The sequence below is a fragment of the Hippoglossus hippoglossus genome, chromosome 17 (assembly GCF_009819705.1).
Source record: "Hippoglossus hippoglossus isolate fHipHip1 chromosome 17, fHipHip1.pri, whole genome shotgun sequence".
Classification (NCBI taxonomy): Eukaryota; Metazoa; Chordata; class Actinopteri; order Pleuronectiformes; family Pleuronectidae; genus Hippoglossus; species Hippoglossus hippoglossus.
Window position 1 is genome coordinate 17,455,626 of NC_047167.1, and position 24,024 is coordinate 17,479,649.

Here is a 24,024-nt window from a genome sequence, read left to right on the forward strand (position 1 = left end):
ACAAGTGTTTGTATTTCTTTTTTATAGTGGTGTTGGTTCTGATTTCTAGGAAGACACTCGATGCAAATCTGTTCAGGCGAAAGACAGAGAATGTTTATTCTGCACGAGAATTGAATTACGAATAAAGCTTGCAGTTGTAAACGGTTGATTGCAGCATTTGAGTCAGACTGAAGATCTTTGTGGCTTTGCTGAGACATAAGAAAACCATATTTGGTAGAAGTCAGGAACGTTAGTGTTTTATATAAGGACATGAGCAGCAGTATTTTTTGTAACTAAATAACAGAGGTTAAATAAAACAGGAGTGATTTTCTTTTTTTGTGGCATATTCTCAAAGATTCACTTAAAACCAAAGACTCGAAATAATAATTTTCTTTCTGAATCACAGAGATTTGAGAGAAACTGCTAATTAGCCACACGGAGATGGTTTTTGTGTCCAGATTCTGAACAGAAAATAATGACTTGTTCCTTTTCCCGTTGCCCAGATTGTTTTTTTTATCCAAATTCAATTGAAATCGATCACACAAATAAAAAGCTAGAGATACAAATGGCATGAGACGCTAATTATTGTCCAGTGAGATGTGAGCCCCGGATTTTCCAATTGGCATAATAAATTGATTTGCTTTTTGTATTCTTTATAATGAGGAAGGAATTTTTAATGTCTGCATATTATTTTAAAGTCTCTTGTCTCCGATGAATATTTTAGCATATCTGTGTCACAACTGAATTCACAGCATCATAAGTTTAATTGTAATAGCTATTATCTAAAAGACTATATATGTATTCTTATCCTTTTCATTTAGGCTTTTCTGCCCTAGTTTCAATGTTGTGGTTTCTGGTGTGTTATTACTCTTATTCTAAAATGATGGAAGCCTGCTCTTCTTATTTTAACTGCATCATACACAACCACACAGACACACACACACACACACACACACACACACACACACACACACACACACACACACACACACACACACACACACACACACACACACACACACCACCCCTTGCTGTGCAGTAAGCTGACTGGCCACATTCTGGGCTTATACGGACCCAATGGGGCTCTGTACCCTTGCAGAGCTCAGACTGAAAACTCCTCATCTCCGCTCAGTCTCCTCTCTCAGCGCTGTGCTGGCTTATGACAAGGGCAAATCGTGGGCATATTCTTTTATTGGACGGCAGAACAACATGCCTCCATCCAGTTATGAGTCAAAGGTTGTGGCCTGTGATTCACTACAACACATCAAACCAGATTACGCCTCGACGTCTTTTCACTGCCAATGCAACCGCCGTGTTTTCTGTAAACGTGAAAAGAAGCTTGTTAGTTCACTGTGAGTAAAGAAACTCTTCTGTACAGCGCGAAGCCACATGTCAAGGTTGAGTCCAAAGTCTGTAATGGCTGTAACGACGATGACATTTACCTCCAACCGAGGAGGCTACGCTTTCATTGCATCCTCCTTCTCAACTTATGCCATATGTTGATAAAGTGGACAATCAGCCTTGGCGGAGGAGTGTGTTCTTCAAGTGCCCTTTCCAGTTTGTACATTCAGCGCTGGGCGGTAAACCTTGAAACCCTTTGAGTGCTGTGATGAAAATTCGCATCACCTTGGTCCAGACTGAAATAGTTGTAGTAAAGTTTTGCACAGACGGTCGTGGTCCCCAGAAGATGAAGCACACAGACTTTGGTGAATCTCTCTTTCTCTGCGAGCTGTCTCGGTCCGCAGCAAAATTTGTTATGTACTTTCTTGTCCCGTGATTTTTCAAAAATAAAGATGATTTGTTGAAGTAAAAAAACAAAGTTTGTTCTAAAAAAGTACGTCTCCACCAAAGTTGTGGTATGAACCAGTGGAGAGTTTCTCCGAGGATCGTACTTCAAAGACTAAAATGAAACAAAATAACACAAACTACAGTAGCTTTATACTCGTGTGTAATCTAAAAAATTCATCATCCAGCATGCATCCTCCACTCATAAGCAATATCTAGCTAAGCAGTGTCCTCCGGCCAGGCTTACAGATCCGTACCACAGAAGTATTTTTACGACTGAGGGCTGTACAATTTTATCGAGAGCGATTCAGCACTTCTTACTGTCTGAATGGCCACGCTGCTGACCACATACATGGCGATGAATCATATGGACCCAGCTTTAACATCCCGATAGATCACACGGCCTGTCTCCTCTGAGAACAGCTAATGCACATTTGTTTTAAAAGTCTGATTTATGTCTCTGCTCCTCTTGAGGAGTTTATCTGCAATCCAGCGACGTGCAGCTTGTCAGCGAAGTGAGTGGAAACCCTGGATTTGGAGGAGGAGGAGGAGGAGAAAAACCAGCGTGCGAGGAAGCTCCTGATGGCTGCGGTGACTTCAATTATTTTAATTAGGGCTGATTGGTATTCATATTACAGTGCGGTCATGTTACCAAAAAACCTTGACAACTCCCCGACTTCCCACGCTTCCTTCCTTTCACACCAACATACTAATTAATAAATCCTCTCAGGGCAGCTATCGGCTCTGATTAGATCTCCGTCGTTGTCCTTACACCCTCATGATGGAAAAACAGCCCGTGTAAGCTTGATTTAATTTTAAGTGTAGCGACTTGCACCGGCCTCAAGTTTAGAAACAAAATACTTAACTTAATTGTTTTTGAAAGATGTCAAAGGTTGGCTACGACTTAGAAGCTGACGGGAATGACAAACAGTTTAAGTCTGTTAGACTGAAAACTGCAGCGAGGGACAAAGTAACGACTGCAAGTAAAACATACATGTAAAAGTCTGCAGTGTAATCAATGAGGCACGTACAGGAGACATTTATCTGATGAAGCATTGTTATCGTTGACGAATCTGTGTTAGGGACGTTTTAAGAGACAAAGGAAGAAGCAAAGAAGGATGGAGAAGAAAAGGAAAATGTTCATTTGGAAAGCAGGTACTGAGAAAGAAGGAGATATGAAAATATGATGTCAGGAAATAAGGCAAAAAGAAGGAAAGGAAGTAAAAACAGAGGAAACAATAGAAGGAAGCAAAGAAAGAGAAGAAATTGTAGAATATCTATCTCTCACATAATGTAATTGCCATCCACTGTTTATCTGTTTTGATTCTTTGTGTTTTAAGGGGTTCCTCACACTTGTCAGTAGAATCTTAAGAAAGAGGTTAAAACATGTGTTTCTCCTCCTTCTCAGGTGAAGTAACATCATATACTGTAGATGCCTGTAGTTTCTGAACAACTCTGAAAGTCTCTCCTCAAAAAGCTCTTCCTTTGATAACATTTCTTTCTCGTGTTTTACAGTCGTCTCTATTGAACTATTGGCTACACTGCCCCCCCCCCCCCCCCCATTCATGTCCCTATGCAAATCTAATGTTGAGCATAGATGTGCCTTTATAACTAAAGGTGGTTCGACGTAATTTAGGTGTATTGACTAATGAACCTTTAGAGATCCATCCGCCGATGCCCTTAAATTCTCTCATTTCCTTTCTGTGTTCATCTGCATTGAACTGAGGGAAACTTCAGTGAATCCGGTTACGATGCTGCAGAAACTGTCGTCTCCCAGAAAAAAAAAAAAAGTCATGTCAGGGAAAGAATCATGAAGTCATTATTAGCTTGTCATCTTATTACATATACACACCATATATGAGGAATGTCTCCAGATTCCTCCAGCAAGATTGGGGAATAACTCATTGGTAATTTGCTTGAGTTCGAACTCACACACACTCTTGCACACACATGCAGGTCGAGCAATATCTCATACTGATGGGGGGGAAATTGGAGAAGGCTCCGTCATTATTAGGGGCGAGGCAGATGGTGTCCCATATTGGTCCTGATGGGAAACGGGCACGGATGAGTCATCTGACTATGGAGCTGTAGGTTTGACGCGCTGTGAGTAGCTGTGTGTTCGTTCCTGCTCCGAACCCCGGCACAGAGAGGAGGTGGAACCAGGACGACACGGCAGAGGAGAGGCGGGATGGTACGGCTGATGATGTTGTCGTGATATCGATCTGGAAGAGACGCCCATGTTCCAAGCGTATCGTAGAGATCGTGACATTTACTGACATTTACACTCAGTCTACCCTAATGTCATGTTTCCACGGCATGTTGATAAACCCCCACAGCGATTTCCTACTAGATGGTTGTGCTGATTGGCTGCATTACTTCAGGCCTCCACCGTAGGGTCTCATTCAGGTGTTTGAGAAACAATTCAATGGGAGCTAGCATCGCATTGGGTGAGGAACTCACGTCAAGACAAAAAAAGTCTTGACGTGAATGCTTTGAAGTTGAAGATGCAGGTACTACAGATTCAAAATGGAATCAAAAAGCCTCGTTCTGTCAGCTTGTATAGCCTCGTCTCGGTTTTGACTCGCCAACGTTTTCTGCCGCTGTCCAAAAAATTTTTTTCTGAGATTATCCTGAATAATTCCTGGCTTTTCAGGTTTCCTTTTTGATGTACAAATAGTATGAATTGATAGTATAAGATAGTTTTTTTCCCATGGCCTAGCTTTCCTTCTTCGTGTGGCCGTAGTGCTGCCGTCACTTTCTTAAATATAACTTGGTTCATAACAAAACTCCAGGCTGCTCCATCTTGTCTGCTTTCCCTTGGTGGATAGTGTTTTCTTTTCAGATGCTTTTTCTTTTTGGTATTTTTATCTGGACTTTTTATTGGCCACTGTGAGCTCGGTGTGAGAAATGAGTCAGTGCTGCTCGGAGCCCGATGTCTAACACGGCAGCAGCGGTGGTTTACTTTGCAGGAATATAGTTATAGAGTGTTGGAGTTTGCGTGTGTTGGAGTGTCCTTGATGCGGGAGAGGTTAGATGTGAGGAGGCACGCTACGGCTGTGTTGCCAGATAGAGAGCGAGGGGAAAGAGAATCCTGTCTCTGCGGAGAGCAAACCCTCTTTTGGGGTTTTACGGCATCACAGTTGTTGTTGTTGTCACATCCAGAGCCCCATATGTCTGTGAGAGCAGGTCGGGTCAAAGCAACAAGCCTCCGCAACCATCTGGCTCCACATTTGTCAGAATGTCAGGTGGGTTGGATTCTCTGCCCTTCACCTCCCTGCCACTTCCCTTTGGCACGCCGGTCCCTGTGTGTGTGTGTGTGTGTGTGTGTGTGTGTGTGTGTGTGTGTGTGTGTGTGTGTGTGTGTGTGTGTGTGTGTGTGTGTGTGTGTGTGTGTGTGTGTGTGTGTGTGTGTGTGTGTGTGTGTGTGTGTGTGTGTGTGTGTGTGTGTGTGTGTTGTATGAATCTGCTGTTTCTGAGTGACACATGCCGGCAGCTCTAACCTTTCCTGTCATTTCGTTTCTGGCAGCTACTCTGTCATTATCATGATCATCACCTTTTTTTTGTTTCTTTCTCTCTTCACCTCCCTTTGTTTTTGTCCATCAGTCTCTCTCTCTCTCTCTCTCTCTCTCTCTCTCTCTCTCTCTCTCTCTCTCTGTCACTCTCTCCGTCCGTCTGTCTTCCTCTCTCTCTCTCTCTCTCTGACCCTCCTCCTCCTCTGTGGCTCACCGTGTCACGTTGATGCATCTGGCTCGATGCGAGTCACTCCTCTTTTCTCCTGCTCTCTCTGACGTGTGCTGTCATGTCAGCGTGCTGCTAACTGAACTCTGCTGTGTCACCCTGTGTTCCAGCACCACAGTTTCTGTTTCCATGCATCAGTTACATCCAGCTCTGGTCATCCACATGGTGTCGGGGCTTCACAGCCGATATATTCAAGGCTTTGCAGCTTTTAAGGCCCGCGAAAATGCCCCAGAATACTGAATGTGTGAGGCTGATCTGTAGTGAAATGTGTAACAAGCTGATGCAGCATATGCGATATCCGCAGAGAGTGGTGAATAATTTGACAGCCAGTAGCTGAAGGCCTTTTTATTTTCAGGTTGTTTATTCGTCCATCCATTCTTGTGAATGCAATATCTCAAGAAGGCCTCAAGGGAATTTCTTTTACATTTGGTAAAAACGTTGAGTTTGGTGGTGGAAGGACAAAGGTCTTCAGAAAACAATTTTTTTTGCCTTGCGAACGCAATATTTCAGGAAAAACTTGAAGGAACTGATTCAAATCTAGAACTGATTAGGTTTTTTTTGGCACAAACATTCACATTGATTTAAGAATGACCTGATTAGGATGTGGAGGTCAAAGGTCAAGGTCGCTCTGACCTCACAAACCCTTCTTTTGCCTCATTATCATGTCATCTAATTTCAAATTTGACACAAATTTTCACTTAGACTCAGGGATTAACAGATTTTTTGTGTGGAAACATGATTCCTCAAGTCTGCCTTTGGGGAATTTCCTCTAATTTTGACTCAAAGATTAATTGATTAGATTTCACAGGTCAAAGGTCACAGTGACCTCATATGGGCCAGAAACAAAAAACGCTACATATAATTTGTGCAGTTGTTCAAATATTGCAGAAATGTGACTTTCCCACATGGAATAAAATGTATTTAAAGGCTATAATTGTTTTTTTTGCTGCTGGTTTAATCTGGCTGCACAATGAATCATGCTGGGATTTTAATTTCCAATGCTGTGTCAGCTTCGGCCCCTTGAGAATATTTGGCCTTTTGGAAGAACCTTTCAAATCTTTATAACCGTTAATTAGGAATAAAACCATTACATTTACAGTGTGTGTCAGAGTATCATATGGAGGGCAGAACTATTGTGATTTCCTTAACTCCTTTTTTTCACATAAAATTAAATTTATCTCACATTTTGAATCCTCCACAAAATATCTCAGAGACACTGGACTGTTCTGCAGCTTCACTTGTTATTTCCAGGGGGACGTCTCGGTCCAGGTTCCTGCAATAAAGCAGAAGTTCCTGTTTACGTTTGAGAGGTGTCCCGTTTTATTATTTACCAACAACAAATTACTTGCTCCGTTGTTTTTTGGCGCAGCGGAGGAGCACATCATCACCGGTTGTTGTGGTGTCAATGTTGCCTTGATCTGCGTCTGTAGCGACGACACGGAGGCGGAATAGTAATTGAATTGCCTGTCGCGGCCTGGCCTTTCGCTTTATGTGGGAGCTCCTCTGTGTCCGGACTGCCAGGAAGTCATTACAGCAAATTAGTTACTCTGGCCCCACGCCAACTCCGTCACACTCCTCACTCCTCGGTGCCAAGCTCTGAAGCTGCATACAAGCTGCTGCGACTATGATTGAAGACTGTAAGGTTATGAATTAGATATACACAGACCAGCGTGTGTGTGTGTGTGTGTGTGTGTGTGTGTGTGTGTGTGTGCGTGTGCGTGCGTGCGTGCATGCTTGACTGCGGTATCTAATCAAGCTTTGATGAGCCTCCTGTTTCCCAGGTGGCCGGGGGAATGAAGGGATCATCATCTTTTATTAAGAACGCATGGCCGAGTGCATTGCGTCACAAATGCTCATGGAGGATCTAATGAACACAGCAGCTCTCCGTCCCCTTATTTCGATCACAGGCACTTTCAATACACCGTGCTCTTGCTTCAGTTACTGCCCGCTTATCAAGGCAAAGTTTCTGATTTCACATGGTGGTGGCTCGGGAGGGGGAGGAGGTCAGCTTAACCAGAAGGTCGGCGGTTCGACCCCCGGCTCCTCCAGTGCCTCGGGCAAGAAACTGGAGAAACCTAGATTACCTCTGATGGCTGTGTCGTAGCTCAGTAGAGAAAGCACATGGCTGTTTGAAAGGGTGAATGTGACATGTAGTGCTGTGAATGTGCGGTGCTGTGAATGGTTGTTACAGAATTAAAGGCTGCTGGTCCATTTACATACTCGGTTTATTGTTAGCTTGTTAATTAAGCTCACAGCAGCTCCGTGAGTTGGTACTTTCCAGAGTTTTGACTGTTTTCAGCCGATGTGATTTGAAACCAAGCTGCTGTGGAAAGGGGCGAAAATAGAGAAACATTTCAGAACATTGCAGCCAGTCGACCTTTGTGTTGACGGCCAGATTTACCACCTGGGGCAAACATTTGTTATTAGGCCCCTGTATTGACCCCTCCACTGTACATGACTGTTTCACTATTTCCCCTGGTGCCGTGGAACCAACCGGCACTGGAGCTCAAGCAATAAGTGCGACGGTTGTTTTTCACGATACAAAGGCAGACATGGACACAGTCATTAAAAGTGAATAAATAATGAGCTGATAAGGGATGAAGGTAGAGAGAGGAGGCAGGGGTGAGTAGTGAGTAGTTGGCCCGGATGCTTTGGCGTGTTGTGGCAGGTGAGTGGGTGTGCGGCGTCATGAGAGGAACGGCATGGCAGGAGATCTGGCACCGGCGTCCAAAGGCACCGGAAATAACCGGCAGGAGGCAGGGGAGAGAACACAAGGAAATTAACAAGTGGACAGGGGAGTGGATACCGCTGAGCAGACGTGACAATCTGGCGATGATGGTACTTGAGCTGAGCTTGATGAGGAGTGAGGCAGGTGCAGAGATGAGCCAGGAGAGACACAGACAGGGGAGGAGACACATGTAGAAACGGGTAAAACACAGGGAAACACAATTAAGACAAAAAACCTCACTCACTCTCCTAATTGATTGACAGAAAATGAGTTGGCAACAATCTTCATATTTGCATTTTAAAGCAGAATTTTAAATTTCCCTGGTATCAGCTTCTAAAATCCAAACATCTCCCTATTTTTCTCGTATTCTTCAGACTGTGGAATGATTTTTGGGAGGTATTGTTGTCCCGTCGATACAATCTCTTGACCAATCGCAAGTCAGTTTCAGCTGTCAATCATGACGTCCCTGTTTCTATAGCATCAAATAACTAATAAAGCCAAATTTACAGGACAAACATCGTTGGTCCATCTTTATATACAGTCTATGGTTGTAGAAACCGTGGGGTTGATGCACCTGCCGTGGCTAGTTACAGTTGCTAAGCTATGAATGGACTTGGGAGAGGTCAGCTCATTTTTCTTCCTTGCACATGAGCTCACACACACACACAAACAAACACACACCCACACACACGCATTCAACTCAGTCTCCATTAGGAGAGATAAGGTGAAATCTCTCTACGTCTCCTGCTGTCTCGCTTCCCCTGCACTGACCGGCCGGCCAGATGATAGGATGTGAAACCCCACCTCCGTCTGTCTGCAGGAGACTGATAAATCCCGTCACACAAACATGGACACTCAAAATCTGTGCACAGACCCACACACACAAACGCACACATTGCATTCAAATGCACACACTGACTCTCTGTTTGGTGACAGTCATTCAGGCAGAGTACAGGCTGGTCTTTAATCTGTCTCCATGGCAACTCTCCAGGTGTGTTGTGTTGTGTGTGTATGTGTGTGTGTGTACGCGGTGACCACACTTTGTAGAAAGTTATATGCCGGGCCTCATCACACACACACACACACACTCTCACACACACTCTTAGTGGGAGCAGCAATGGATTTATCTGGTGATGCTCAGATACGGCTGATAGGGTTAATTGGTTTTCATAGGGCATGTAGAGGGGGAGAGACACTGACCAGATTACTGCAGAGAGAACTGCCAGGCACCGAAAGAGCAGGAGGCACAAGAGGAGCAGAAGAAAAACAGGTGAAGCAAGTGCAGAGGAGGATTTACCTTCTACTTTCAGAGATGAGCCAACTTCAGAGAGTGAAATGTCTTTCTTTGGTTTGTTTTTATATTGTATATACAGGAGGGTTAGAGGCTAGGGAGGCCCCCCCACTCAATCTGACAGCATGAATTCAGTCCACAATAAATCAAGTGTGGATGTAAAGGGTTTGAATTAGAGCCTGAGTGATGCATCGGCCCCTATGCAAGAACATTTTTGGTCTGGTTTGGTCTGGACCTTCAACTGTTTCACTTTAGTCTGAACCAAATTACCAGGAGTGAAAGTTGTCTTGGACCACGGAAAATCTAGTCCCTACAAACGAGACGGTCTCGATTTGGACCAAACAAACAGAAATGCAACTATTTAACCAAAATGTCCACGTCTTTGCTTGGCTGTGAAAATGCTGAGCACATTTAGCTTTCAACAGATACTTTCACAGTTTTATCGTAGATTGTTAATTATCAATTTCATTAAAGTTGCTGAACTCCACGTGGATCAAATCTCATCACTAAAGGCTCCGATGCAAACCTGAAGAGAGGCACGGTTGCACCTTCTCTCATTATTTATCAATGTTTGTATCATTTCCCAATTTTCCTCACGTACTATTTTTCCCATCAGGATTGACTGCCACACACACACACACACACACACACACACACACACACACACACACACACACACACACACACACACACACACAAAAACACAAAAACACACAAACAAACAAACAAACAAACAAACAAACAAATACACACTGGTGCACACAATACAGGCAGCCGCTGCCAACAACCACAACAAGGAGCATTACAACCACAGTTTCCTGCTGTCAGTCACTGAGCCGCTGCAGTGGAGCCACTGGACACCTCGATGGCAGATGATGAACGTTTTCCATTCAATTACCCCTCCCATATTTTCCCAGACAGGCAGGCAGTGATTTATCTGAGCGGTTTTCCAGTCAGAGGTCTGATCTCCCAGCCGCTGCCCACACTTCATCCCAGCTATCAACCATCTGCTCTGGGGCAAAAGTTGGTGTGATCTTGAAAAGAGAGAATAGATTCATCTAAAGCAAATGACATGTGACATGTAAATTGTGTTTGCAGTTGTAAGTGAAAGGACACACTTAAATTATATATTTATATATTATTAATAATAATATATTTTCTTTTCTATCATGATTTTCAATCCAGGCCAGACAAAAGATTCTGCAAGTGTAATTTCATGTAAAAATAAATATCAGCATTATTATTTATAAATGCCAGTTGATGCATAATCAACTAGTCTGTGGTTTGTAGACTGTCGTCTGTATTGAATCAGTCGTGGCCCATTTAATTTGAAGAGAACCCCTACAGGGAGAGACGGCTCAGAGAGGCAGGATCCGTCACTGTGATGTACCTGTTCAGGTTTTTAAATTAGTTGTGTGACAAATGCAGGCGAGCAGCAGCAGAGAGAAAGAACCCACGCAGCAAACTCATCTGAAGGCTGAGGTGTTGGATCTTTTCAAACATGTAGTGCTGGCGCCGTGCGGATGTCTGTCAAGATCCTATGATCTAATTATTACCAGCAGTGACGGTGTAATAATGTTTTCACTTTGGTCCCATATCAAGATGGTGTCTACTTTTCATTATGTTTCCTCTTAATAACTGTGTGAGCCTCAAGAGGCCTGGGCTGAACTGAGGGAAACAATATTTGTGACACAAGTTCTTGTCGTCAGTAAACTCATTTGCACAATGTTGCTCACTCGCATACATATGCATGCTGCATTATGTCTAGCCTGATCAAAAATTAATGGAGCAGAAATGTCCTAGAAAGTCAAAAAGATGCCTGTGAAATTGAAAATTAAGGAGCCAAAAATTGTCCTCTGTTAAATTGAAGCACCCTCTCTCCACCCTGTCCACATCTAATTTCTTGATATGTCAAATATTCGCACTTGAACAGCTTTACCGGTCCCTTTGGGCCACTGTAGGCAAATTGTGGCCGAGCAGTTTGTTCCAGTGCATTCTGGGTGAGAAGAAAATGGAGGCGGCTTTTGGTCAGGAAACAACAGCCTGAAGTAATAGAGAGGGAGAAAAAGAAAAATGCAGCTGGCAGCAGAGGGAAATGCAGAGTCCACAGAAAAACACTGTGCCAACAAAATGAAATAACTCATGCTGAGGAAAAAAACACAAGAATAGAGTGGTTGGAATTAGTTTGAACACAGAGGAAGAATCTGTTCTCCTCTTCCATTCGGTGTCTTGCCAGGTTATTGTTGGATAAATTGTTTGATTCAAAGAAATACTGTAAAACATGAATCTATATCAGAATTTCAATCAAGGCATCAGAAATAGGATGTGCACGCTCCTGCACGCTCATGACAGCCTGGACACCACTGTGTCCGTGTTGCTAAGATGTCCCCACTACTTACAGTAAATGGCCTGTCAACTATACTGGGTGTCAGTTTGATGTAAACTCGCTTATGGCAGGAAGTGATTAGGAAACGATGTAGAGCGTCATAAAGCTGAGACGCCCCAGAGGTTCACAGATGTCTTATTAGAGTAATAAACAATGACCACAATATTGCTTCATGAGGTAAAGGGCTCAAAAAGAAATGTTTGCGCTCATCTGCTGCAAGACAGCAACACGACAGAGGATCTGTTGTCTCTGACTTACACTGATACAGAAATTAGACTGTGTAAATATAATCTGAGGTAGAAAGATATCCAAAAACATTTATAAATTATATATATGATGTTAGATCCATACAAAGACGGGCGATTTGCAGATATACGATTCAATTATTAGGTGCAACACTGAATTAGATTCTATCTGCAGCACTAGTTGGCGCCGGGGGGGTGGGGTCAGGCCGATAAGGGTTGATGAGGTGTTGGTGAGAGAGATGGCGATAGAGCGAGAGCGAGAGAAAGAGAGCAACAGCACCGCAACGAGCACTGGTGCAAAAAGGATTTTAAATCTTTTATGTTATAATGAGAAGTGTCAATACATCCTTGGATGATTATGAAACAGTGGCGGGACAAATTAGACTGAGGCGGGCCACCAGAGTCTAAGTGATGAATGTAATGAAACTATATAGACCTACTTACAGGAGTGGAACTGAGACTCGGAGGCGTATTTAAAAGTTCAAACAAAGGCAGTTTATTGCAGTTTGTGATGCGCATCCTAATCGGTGGAGCGCGGCAATTGCAAAATACAGGAAACTGAGCCAGGCCGGGCAATGGAGTGAAGCAGGCGGTGGTCCGATACTTCAGTCAACCCAGCAGAGAGGTGAGTGTGGAAGGCAAACCGGGGAACGATGGACCTGAAGCACACGGGGAACAAAGGATTAGACAGAGCGGCACAAAACATGAGGAAGATACTGAGAACCGACAGAGCTGATCGTAGTGCTTCTACGATCTGGTGAAGTGTGGAGACAAGGATGAGGATTTAAATAGTGCAGGCGCGGGCTGAATTGATGAGAAGATGGAAAGGAACATGAGATACCACTGAACTGTAACACCAATACAACAGAAATCCCGTATTTATCCATGCATCCATACCGCTCATCCTATGTAGGTTGCGCAGGGGGCGAGGACGGGAGCCAACGTCTCGCTCTGTCACATCCCATCAGTGTTTCTGCTTCTAGATTCTGATCAGGGGACCATGGAGGCCTCGGAAGTTCACTGAAATCCCTGTCATGTTCCCTAAAACCAGTTTGAGAGACGACTTCTGCTTTGTGTTCATTATCACGCTGGAAGGGGCCATTAGAAGCTGGTAAATTGTGGCCATAAAGAGACGCACATGGGCAGCAGCAATACTCAGATAAGCCGCGGCATTCAAACCAGGATTGATTGGTATTAAGTGGCCTAAAGTGTGCCAGAGAAATCATTCCCCACATCATTACACCAGCAGCAGCCGCAGCAGCCTGGACTGTTGACACCCGGCTCGTTGGGTCCATGGATTCATGCTGTTGATGCCAGATTCTGACCCGACCATCTGCAGCCTCAGCACAAATCCACATTCATCCGACCAGGCTACGTTTTTGCCCACTGCGGCAAAACTCTGCGTGGTCGTCTGTTCCATCCCATCTGCCTCAAAGTTTGACTTGTTGTGCCTTCTCAAATTCTTTTCTGAACACCACACATGAGACATGAGACGTGTGGTTGCATGAGTTGCCGTAGTCTCTCTGTCGAGCTTCAACCCGTCTCTCATCAACGAGACAGAACTGCCACTCACAGGATGTGTGATGTTGTGTTTTTTGTTTTTTTTGTCACCATTCTGACTAAACATGTTGTCGCTGTTGTGCATGAAAATCCCAGGAGATCGGCAGATTCCTAAATACACACAACAGCCTGTCTGGCACCAACGATCATCCCATGGTCTCAATCACCCCATTCTAATGTCATGCTTCGCTCTGCTGCCAGAGGATTGGTTCAATAGATAACTGCATGAATAAGGAGGTGTTCCTAATTTTTCCCTCCCTCTTGATTGTGAATACGCTGGGAGAAAACATTAGAGAAACCACCGATTATAATGTTCTGGCAATCATTTCACCCTTGGATTGCATTAGAATTAACATTTGGAAAAATCTATTAAATGATGATATTATGTGTTGAAAATTTGGTATCAAATCATTGTTTTTGCCAGTGTTGATTTAGAAGTTGAGATCTTTACGGCCTTGTCTACACTACTGCGCATATTTTGTCGAACAGATATTTTCCCCTCTGTCACGACGACCTTCGTTTTACAAAATATCTGTTCCCTTCAATCTGTGTATAGCCGCCATTGTTGTTGTTGTATTTTTACACATACACACAGATACACTTTGAAAAGTCTGCACTTTGGAATTTGAACAAAATCTGTTCTAGTGACTTAAAACGCTGTTTGCATGTGGATGAGCGGCCCAAACACAGCGGGAAAAGTTAGTTTAGCAAAATATCCACGTTTGCCTGGACAGGGGCATTGGACAGGGTTTTTGAAATTCTTCTTCTGTTGTTAATGTCACAGCTGATAGCTTTCAGTTCAAGTTAAAAAAAAAAACGTGGAAAAGAGAGCTGCTATGAATCGTGTTAAACCTCATGTCAGAATATTGTAATGTTAAATCTAGAATGTTTTTGGAGATTTGGCCGTCATCAGTGATGTTTCGCTCCCCTCACCCCCCATGATGTTGCTCCAACCTACTGAACCCAGCGTTATTTAAAAAAAAAAAAGGGCAGAAGCTGATATTTGAGGCCCGGTGGATTTGTGACAATAGATTTCTTTGTTACCTGCACAGGGGATTACGCTCTCAAATCTCTGGTATTAGCGGGTTTACCAGAGGGATTACACATTGTACTTGATTCACGGTCAGTCTGAACTGATAATGCACCAGTATGGAAGCAAGTGTGAATGAAAAAAAATAAGAAAAGAAAAGTGTCCTGAACAGAAAAATGAGCAGCAGATGCATTAATTATCTTGGAGATTCTCTTGTGCTGTCAAGAATGAGTGCTTTTCTCTAATGGCCTATAGGAATATGTGACTGCGGCAAATTTGTAACAGTGGTTCGCTGTTCTTGCCGTGTACTGTAGATACTGATGAATTCTTCCAACTGGGAAATCCTTTTCTATGATGTGAGGAATGAAGCTCCGCACTGGGACCCAGTCTCATTTACATAAACGTGTAATCTTGTCATGTGGGGCCCCTCACATCTTACACACTCTGCCAATAGGACTTAACTGTGCTACACCAGGCAGATTCTCATGAAACTATAATAGTCATGATAATTCAGAAAGCTCATTACCCAGAGTAAATAGTCAGACTCTTTGCAGCTAACTCGATGATGCTATTGTGAGGGTATATCAGGAGCTGGAACATGCACATATTACAATGAATGAATGAAAGACTTTCTTATTGTGTCACAAGCAAAGCTCACGATGAAAAAGGGAAAAACATCACATCAGCCAATCATCAAAACCCCAAAGATAAATAGCAATTTCCAATCAGACGTTTTTAACTTCTGTTGTGTTGGTCTGCTTCAAATATTCATTGGTAGTTGTTCTGCTTTCAATTTAAATGTTTCTCTCGTAGAGATATCGTTTCATCAAATGTGCATTGCAGTCATTGGCTGAAGGTTGTGTTTTGTTTGGTCTTTGTTGCTTGATTCTTATATTTATAATCTTATATGTGACAAATGACACAAATAAATGTCATTATAAATTGATATACCATCGACTTATGCAGGTGCGTGCATGTAGGTGTATGCATGTGTATGTGTGAGTGTGTGCCATGCACCAATATCAGCAAAATGCAAGATAGAAGAATACAAAATTGTTTTTTTTTATATTTGAAATATTTTGGCTTTCAATCAGACACAACAGTGAAGCTGAAGGACCCAAGTGAAGTAATGTGTCCAACGTTGTCACACAGTGCAAAGAGGAACTCAGTGACCCAACTGTCGGGCTTCAGCTGAGACATTAGCCGATACTATGATGATTGAACTCTCTGAGGGACTTGAGGCTATTTGTACCTGAACAAATGGAGTAGTTGTACCATTAGTGATGAAGTCGTTCCCTGAGGAGAAACATCCTTACGACTGTCTGTTAGTACCAGGCGCTGTGAGCACAAAGGCTCTCGGCACCGGACACCATATCACTGCCTCTCTATCCCCCGTCCTGGGCTTCATCAGTGTCATGAAAATTGGAATGAATTCAGTAAATATTCAGGGAGAATCAACTGTGATCATGCGACAGAAAGGTTCCTGCCAAAGACTCGGGTTACACTGTCGCTCCGCTTTGTCCTCGCTGACGTCTCTGCAGCTTGACAAGGACTCCGACGCCAAGCTGTTGCACAAGAACGCCGCAAAAAGAGATATGCAGTAAATTATAGATTATTGAATTTATAATGTGCTGCTTGGGAAGACTCCATTTATCTTCAGCCAGAGTGTTGAACCCGGGCCATGCACAGACTGAAAAATAGATGCAACTCACTGCTGCGGTCAGCTCTCTGGAGGTCAATACACAATACATCAGCTCATACTGCATGCAGAGATAAACACACAGCAGCACTACACACACTTCATTTACTACATTTAGTACAAACTACTACATTTGTATTCCTCTGTACCAGCGATCGCCGGTGGCTGTTGACCTCATGTTTAGGGCTTGTCCGTCCTTATATCCCATTCTTGTGAACATAATATCTCAAGAACACCACATGGGAATTAGATGCAAGGATGAACTGATTAATATTTGGTGCTCGAGCTATTATAGCAGCTCTTCTCATCTATATGTAAACAATGAAATCATGATCTTTCTTGTGTTTTTACCCGCAGTTGGGTGAGGAAACTTTCAACCGTGCCAAACTGTTGAATGTGGGCTACACGGAGACCCTGAAGGAGGCCGAGTACGACTGCTTCATCTTCAGCGACGTGGACCTGATCCCGATGGACGACCGCAACCTCTACCACTGCTACGACCAGCCGAGGCACTTTGCCATCGCCATGGACAAGTTTGGCTTCAGGTGAGGGGACAGCGTTCGACTCGGCTTGCTCCTTATTAAGTTTGGCACCCACCATCTTAAAGCAACACCATACAACTTGTTCTACCTTAATATAGCAGCTTTAAAATGATTTTAACGATACACTGACTTGGACTAGGGAGAATGGTGCTGTTTACATTTCCAAGCTTAAAGGATGTGTTTTCTGATTGGCTCTCCGCCTCCCTGCCTGTTCAAATCATTACTGTAGAATCCTTTCACACTTTGCCACACTGCAAAATTTAAATGTGTAAAATTTAAATAAGCAACTGGCTTCCCAACTAAACATTTAAGAGATGGCCCCCAGTCTCTGTTGTGACAGGCAGTTGACAGAGCAGTATTTAATTTGACTAAACCGTATTATACTTTGAAATCCTTGTCTGTGGCGTAAATTGGCATGAAAATGCATCACAGTCCACCGCTGCCAATTCTGATTTGGTCATATTTCTGTGGTCCTAACAAGAGCAGATGACACAAAGCATAACTAACGAGTTCGGACTACAGAGGTGAAAAGACCCTTATTAACTCTGAAGTGAAGTGTGTGTGTAGCAGGTTGGAGCCAGGACAATTTGTCACGGCTTAGTTCGCAATGTGCATGTTTTGTTGTTAAATTCATCAATGAGAAAAAAGAGAAAGTATTTATAAATACCATAAACAGTGTTGAAATATGTCTATTAATTGATTTGTCTCAACAGGAAAATAATCAATTATTCTAACAATAATTTGACATTGTGTTTTTCTTTAAAGCATTCTTAAAATAATCAATAAATTTATTATTTTACTTTTTACTTTACTTTAAACACGCAGAAACAATAAGAATATATTGTATCTATGACTACTTTGATTTAGTTCTGCAATACAATCAAACATTAAAACCTGTGAAGGCATAGACCACTTTTCAGGCCCTGCACATCACAAAGCTTCATCTACGTACATGATGGCCTTTAATGCACGTTGTAGTTTACTGTGTCCCCCTGTTGAAGTTGTGGCGTTTGCATAATGACACCACACCTGCCCTCAATTTTCCTAAAAGCTGTGGAAGCATTGATTAACGGCCTAAACATGGCCGCTGAATGTGACCCGCCCGTCCGAGAGCTGTCACTCTACAGGAGTTATGCCACTGAAAACCCCTCGCAGGGTCCCAGCAGCTCGCTGATATAGTCAATAAGCTAAAGCTACTGTATCTGGCAACAAATACAGAACCAGGTGTTGAGCGGCGTTGTAGTTCTTACTTGCAATTAAGCAGTAAAGACTTAAAATTGTTTCCACAGACTGAGAACATGAAGAAAACTGGATAAAAGTAAAAGCTCGGTGGTTTGAGTGAGTGGAAGGTCACAACATCGATCGTGGTTAATTGCTGATGTAAAAATCTGATCATTGTAGAGAATTGGTTCCCAAGGTTACAGTGGTCTGAAGCAGGATGTCTTTGGACTCAGCCTATAAACGTGAGTCAAGTAAAAAATAAAACTATGGAGGGATTAGTCACATAAAGTGATTGGCGTTTGCATTAGACAATACCGTTGAACGTGCGTCACCCCCCCTGCAGCGGACTCTTCTTCATCTTCTTTTTCTTCTTCATCTGCTTCTCAAACAGCCCTTATTGTTCAATTTGTCCATAAAGACACACACACACTTACACATTCATATACATAAAGACACACTTCACCATATTGTTGCTGGGAAAAGTTGTGCAGAAACATACGGTCTCATTAATTTCTTCTTGTCAGGAAGCTGCCATACATTTGACAACACTTTGTATATTGTACACTTCACAAACAGACACACACACACACACACACACACACACACAAACATATCCATCTATCCCCCTCAGGTTAGTCTCCAGTTGGCTCACTAACACTCCCAGCTGACGTCTATCCCGCTCCATTAGTCTCACAACTGTTGAGGGAAGAATAAAAAATCTAAATATTATAATGTACATAATATGGATTGTATATCTCGTTCTCTCTTATTATCAGATCATTCTCCTCTCAAAACTCTTGTCTGATTAGTTTTCTCAACTTATTCATCAAGGGGCACTTAAATACTTAAATTAATTTAAACGGGAGTCATTAAAGACGGTAGAGAAAAGTTTTACAGGTTCATTTATGATGATTGATGAAGTTATGATGAACTCATTTGATGTGTTGAGACTAATGTGGCTCCATGTTCTGGAGAACACAACCTGGATGGAGACTGTGTTTGTCTGTTGTCTGCTATGGTCCATGTTTATGTTTACCTGGTCATTTTATGTGTCATAAGTGAATTTTTTTATGGTTATTGATTATACACTTAATGTTAAACTGCACCCAGAAGAAACATTAAGAGAAGAACTGGTTCGCCTAAAACCTTTTTAAATAGGTTTTCTAGTTTGGGTTTTCACTTCAAGGCCGTTTCAGATGCAACATGACAAAGGCACCGCTGTGTCCTCAAACCCATTACTTTCAAGGGCCTGCGCCGTGCAAGGACAGTCACGTGTGTCCAATAGAGACAAAGCTTCCAGCCTGCCAGATAACGCACAATGGAGGAAAAGCTGATATGGTGTGTGTCTGTAGGCTCTGAATGTTATGACACAAGTTAACTTGCATATTGAGACCTCAGGAGGAATGGAAACAGTTTTAACCTGCTTGTCGTAGGTGTAGGGAAAAAACACCTATGACCATGAGGCTCTGAAAAAAACAGAGCCTCGAAAACAGATGGTATTCAATCCATTGTGATCAAGGGTAGAATTAATTAAGGAAAGAAACTGCTGTTCCTTTAATCAATTATAATAAAAAAAACTAATAATATATTATCATTTGTCCTCAACTGCTCCCTTATAACTTCTCTCTCCCTCCATCCCTCATCCATCCCATCATCCCCCCCCCCCCCCCTGCAGGCTGCCGTACGCAGGCTACTTTGGAGGAGTTTCAGGCCTCAGTAAAAAACAGTTCCTGAAGATCAACGGCTTCCCCAACGAGTACTGGGGCTGGGGAGGGGAGGACGACGACATTTACAACAGGTAAGAGTGGAAACATGAGCTAACTGATATTTTCATTAAGGCGGTAAAGTTTGAAGAACCAAGACTAAACTAGATACTTGTCAAGAGCAGCATTTCCCAGTGAATACAGCTCACAGAATATTTAATATGATACCTTCTGTCAGGGTTATGTTCGATGGTAACGCTGGAAAACACGTCATCATTGTATCTTCAACTAGAGTCTGTTTACGTGGTGAAATCAGGTCCCTGAACTGTAAGTGATGCTGACGTTCTTCGTGGGGTGGGTGATTTACTATAATTGTTCAGAGAAGGAGAATGACTCGCAAATAAATTAACCATTTGAAGCGTTTGAGTCGGCTTTGAATGACTCGCTCGACTTCGCTATCATGATATTACTGTGGAAGTGTGCCAGCATCAGACCTGGGAGAATATTGTCTGCATGACAGGAAGACAGAAAGATGACTTCAGACCGTTAAATGCATTTCAGGGCCATTAGTTCACTTTATCGTTTCTTCTCCGATGTTTGTCTGGATTGAAGATTGTTTAATTTTCTGGTGGACTTATCCTCCGACTATTAAACAAATGACTGCAACAATGCGCAGTCATTCATCTGTGCCATAGAAAAGCATGGAAATACTGCAGCTATAGATTGTATATAAAAAAAAAATGGACAGAGACTCCAGGTCTGGAGAGTGAAGCCAACGCAGAAGGGCCTGAAACTTGCATTCTCTTGAATGACCACCAGAGGCCGACTCCATTGGTTGCAAAAATAGGTACATTTCTATAGAAGTTTAGGAGGAAATGACTAAAGTAACGTTTTCCAAAGGAGTTTCAAGAATCTTCTATAATACAGCATGAGGTTCATTTAGTTAGATATGGTCACATTTGCAAGAGACGATAAAACACAGGTATCCATGTGCCCTCCATCTCTCAGTCAGGCTCCACCCTCCACTCCTCCATATATGGTTACTTCTGGTTTCAAAATACCAAGATGGTGATGGAAAAAAGGCTTCAAGTGGATTTTTCTCTGGTCTATTTATATTCATTGATATTCGCTCATAATATAATTTTTCAAAATTGCATTGAGATTGAGATTGAAGAAATTAGTTTTGAAAGTAAATTTATTTCAGTCACATGAACAGATGAATTTGTATTCAGAGACTGAGGCCTGACTGGATCAATTATGAGTGCACACACACTCAGCTACACACACTCACGCAGGACAATTCTGTGCAGACAAAATGCGACCTCCATCTTTGTATTCTATCTCTTTTCTTCACTATCAGTTTTTTCTCTCTGTGTGCGTGTGTGTGTGTCCCGCTGTCACTCTCACACTGTGAAGCTTATCTTCCGCCTCTCAGTGTAATAGCATTGTAAGAAAAGTTAAACTGTACAACACTGGGAAAAAACTACATTTGAAAATTGCTGCTTTTGAGAATGTACTGCCAACACAGTATTCAGGAGAGATTACAGTTGTTTGGCAGCGTCGGGCAAGATATGATCGAAAAGATCTGTGTGTAACAGTCGTGTTGCGTGTGTGCGTGCGTGCGTGCGTGCGTGCGTGCGTGCGTGCGTGCGTGCGTGCGTGCGTGCGTGCGTGCGTGTGTGTGTGTGTGTGTACGTGCCTCAGGATGACAGATAAAGTTAAACCTCAAACTTTTCATTGGGTGATGGCTGAGCTCGGCCATTAGATGCTGTAGATTTCCCTCAAGATATTTCTTCCTCTCCGACTGCCATGAAATGTGAAGTGACACGCAGGAGCATCATTAAAATCCCAGTATTAAAAAAAAATCTCAGACGTTGAATTCTGTTATTCAAATTTACTGTAACTTTCTAAATTCTTCCTCAGACAGAAACTGTAGATCTCAAAGGAGACGCTTGAATAAATAAGCTTCTTTGTGGTATTTACCTTCCGTTGTAGTATTTTAAACTTAAAGACTGTGTAATATAACTTTTACCTAACATCAACAACAATAGGATGATGGCAAATTATATTAATTTATCAAGATTTTTCATTTTGTCTGCTGTCGGTTGCTTTGATAATATCAGTGAGGCAACCGGGTGGAGTGGAGGTTTAAAATATCACGTAATCTTCATATAATCTCCGCTGTACGTCCCTGGATTGAGTCCATGTGGGGACCTTTCTGATCAGTTGAATGCGTCACCTTTATAAATAAAGTCAAACTTTATTTACTAGAAAGAGCTAACACAGGAACTCTTCTCATTGACAGCTATAAATATCTCCGTGCTCATACAATTGAAAGATTAGCAACGATGACACTCTGCAAATGGAATACACTTTGATATATTTATTTGTATGTGTTTGATTTATTAGTGCATTAGCTTAGGTATGATCAAACAACATGTTTACAACATTATTATTATTAGTATTATTATTATTATTATTATTATTAATTTAACAACTCTCTAATGGATGTTTCTGATTCCCAGACGATGAATTCTAATTCTGGGTGATGTCATGATGTTTCATCTAGTTCCACCATTAGAGTTGATATTTGTGGTTGTAAGTAAATTGTCTCAGCAACTCTTAGATGGAATCGCCATAACATTTGATGGACATTCATTTCCCCTTCAGGATCGATTGTGAGGTTTTATCATCTCTTTACCTCCTGCACGGAACCATCGTCTGGTCCAGTACTTTGCTTTATGGGCAAACACTTGCAGAACTATGAGTGATAACGTTTATTTTTAGTTTAGCGCTCCTTAGCAACATAAGTAGCTTGCCCTGAGGCCTCGAACTTGTGTGATCTGTAGCTGAAAGTGTTCTGACCATTGAGCAGAGGGGAGCGCGGAGTCTCCAGCTGAGTGAACTTACAGGCGAGTCGGCTCAGTCTCTCCGGACCCTGTGAAATGACCAGAAGAGAAGAGAAGAGAACAGGAGCCGAGAGATAAAAGAGCAGCGGAGATCACAGTGTTTGGCACCCATGAAATCTGCCCTCTGTTGTTAAAAGGCACCAGGGTCACAGGTTTGAACCCTGCGAGCAGCCTGGTGTCCAGAAGCCTCCCTGAACCTGACGTTGAACACCCCCCCCCCCCCCCATATGAGGACTTTTCTGATAACCTCTCTAGAAAAAAGGAGCATCAACTAAATGACTGAATCTCTCTTTCATACTCTACCAAAGCACCCGCTCCCTGCAGCCCTCCGTGCCTCTGCGTGTTTCCCACTCTTGCTCCCCTCCAGCGATTTCCCTTTTTATGCTGGTCTTGATGCCACAGACCATGACATGGCCACTGCCTGAAATGGGTCCTGCTAGCTTACTGGCCGCCCGAGGGAACGAGCTGTTCCCGCTGCCCAAGCCTGCGGTGGAGAGGACACATTCCACTTAGATGACTCCCACTGCCACTTACCCATTACCCATTCCCCGTCTAAATCTAAAATGATATTAAAGAGAGAGTAGAGGAGAGGGGAAAGGGTTTTCTTCCTCGCTCTATTCTCACCTCCCTGAACACGCAGTAGCCTTGGGTAGAGGCTGCACCTCCCCCCAGGGCTTCCCCCGCTGACTAGCCTTCAATGCACACTCCCTTCTTTCCTCGCCCTCCTCCCACTAAACCTCCCAGCAGTGGCTTTCAACATAAGCCTGAGCCAGCATCATGCACACATGCAGCCACAAGGATGGCACATGTTCCCATGACGCCTCGACAGTGGTGTACGAGTCAGGATATTTTCTGTATTAACACTTGCATGCCAAGCCTTTGACCAACACTTGTAGTTTTTAGATGTATCAGAAGCCCAGAGTTGCTTGTTATTGTATTAATAAACTAATGAATATAGATGCATTCATTCAAATAGAACAAGCCTATTTTTGTCCCCCAGACTCCAGCTAAGTCTAGAACATCCAGTTCATCCTAAGAGATGATATATGATAACTCCACATCTGCTAGCTGGACAGTTTCAGCTACACCATGTCACAACACTTTATATTCATTCTTTCTCGACATCTCTGACCTATATAATGTGTTACGTAATAGGAATTTAAAGGCTTTACATGCCAGATGAAGGAATTATAACAGATTATAACAAT

The 24,024-nt window shown here is 42.8% G+C and overlaps 1 protein-coding gene across 3 annotated transcripts in view; it reads left to right on the forward strand.

Annotated features, from left to right (window-relative positions):
• The window catches only part of b4galt2 (UDP-Gal:betaGlcNAc beta 1,4- galactosyltransferase, polypeptide 2), a 121,226-nt gene that overhangs the window by 80,294 nt on the left and 16,908 nt on the right, over positions 1–24,024 (forward strand). For all 3 annotated transcript variants that reach the window (XM_034613945.1, XM_034613946.1, XM_034613948.1), the window contains 2 exons: positions 16,799–16,986; positions 19,880–20,002. In XM_034613945.1, coding sequence (XP_034469836.1) covers positions 16,799–16,986; positions 19,880–20,002 — 311 coding nt within the window. The remainder of the gene's footprint in view (positions 1–16,798; positions 16,987–19,879; positions 20,003–24,024) is intronic.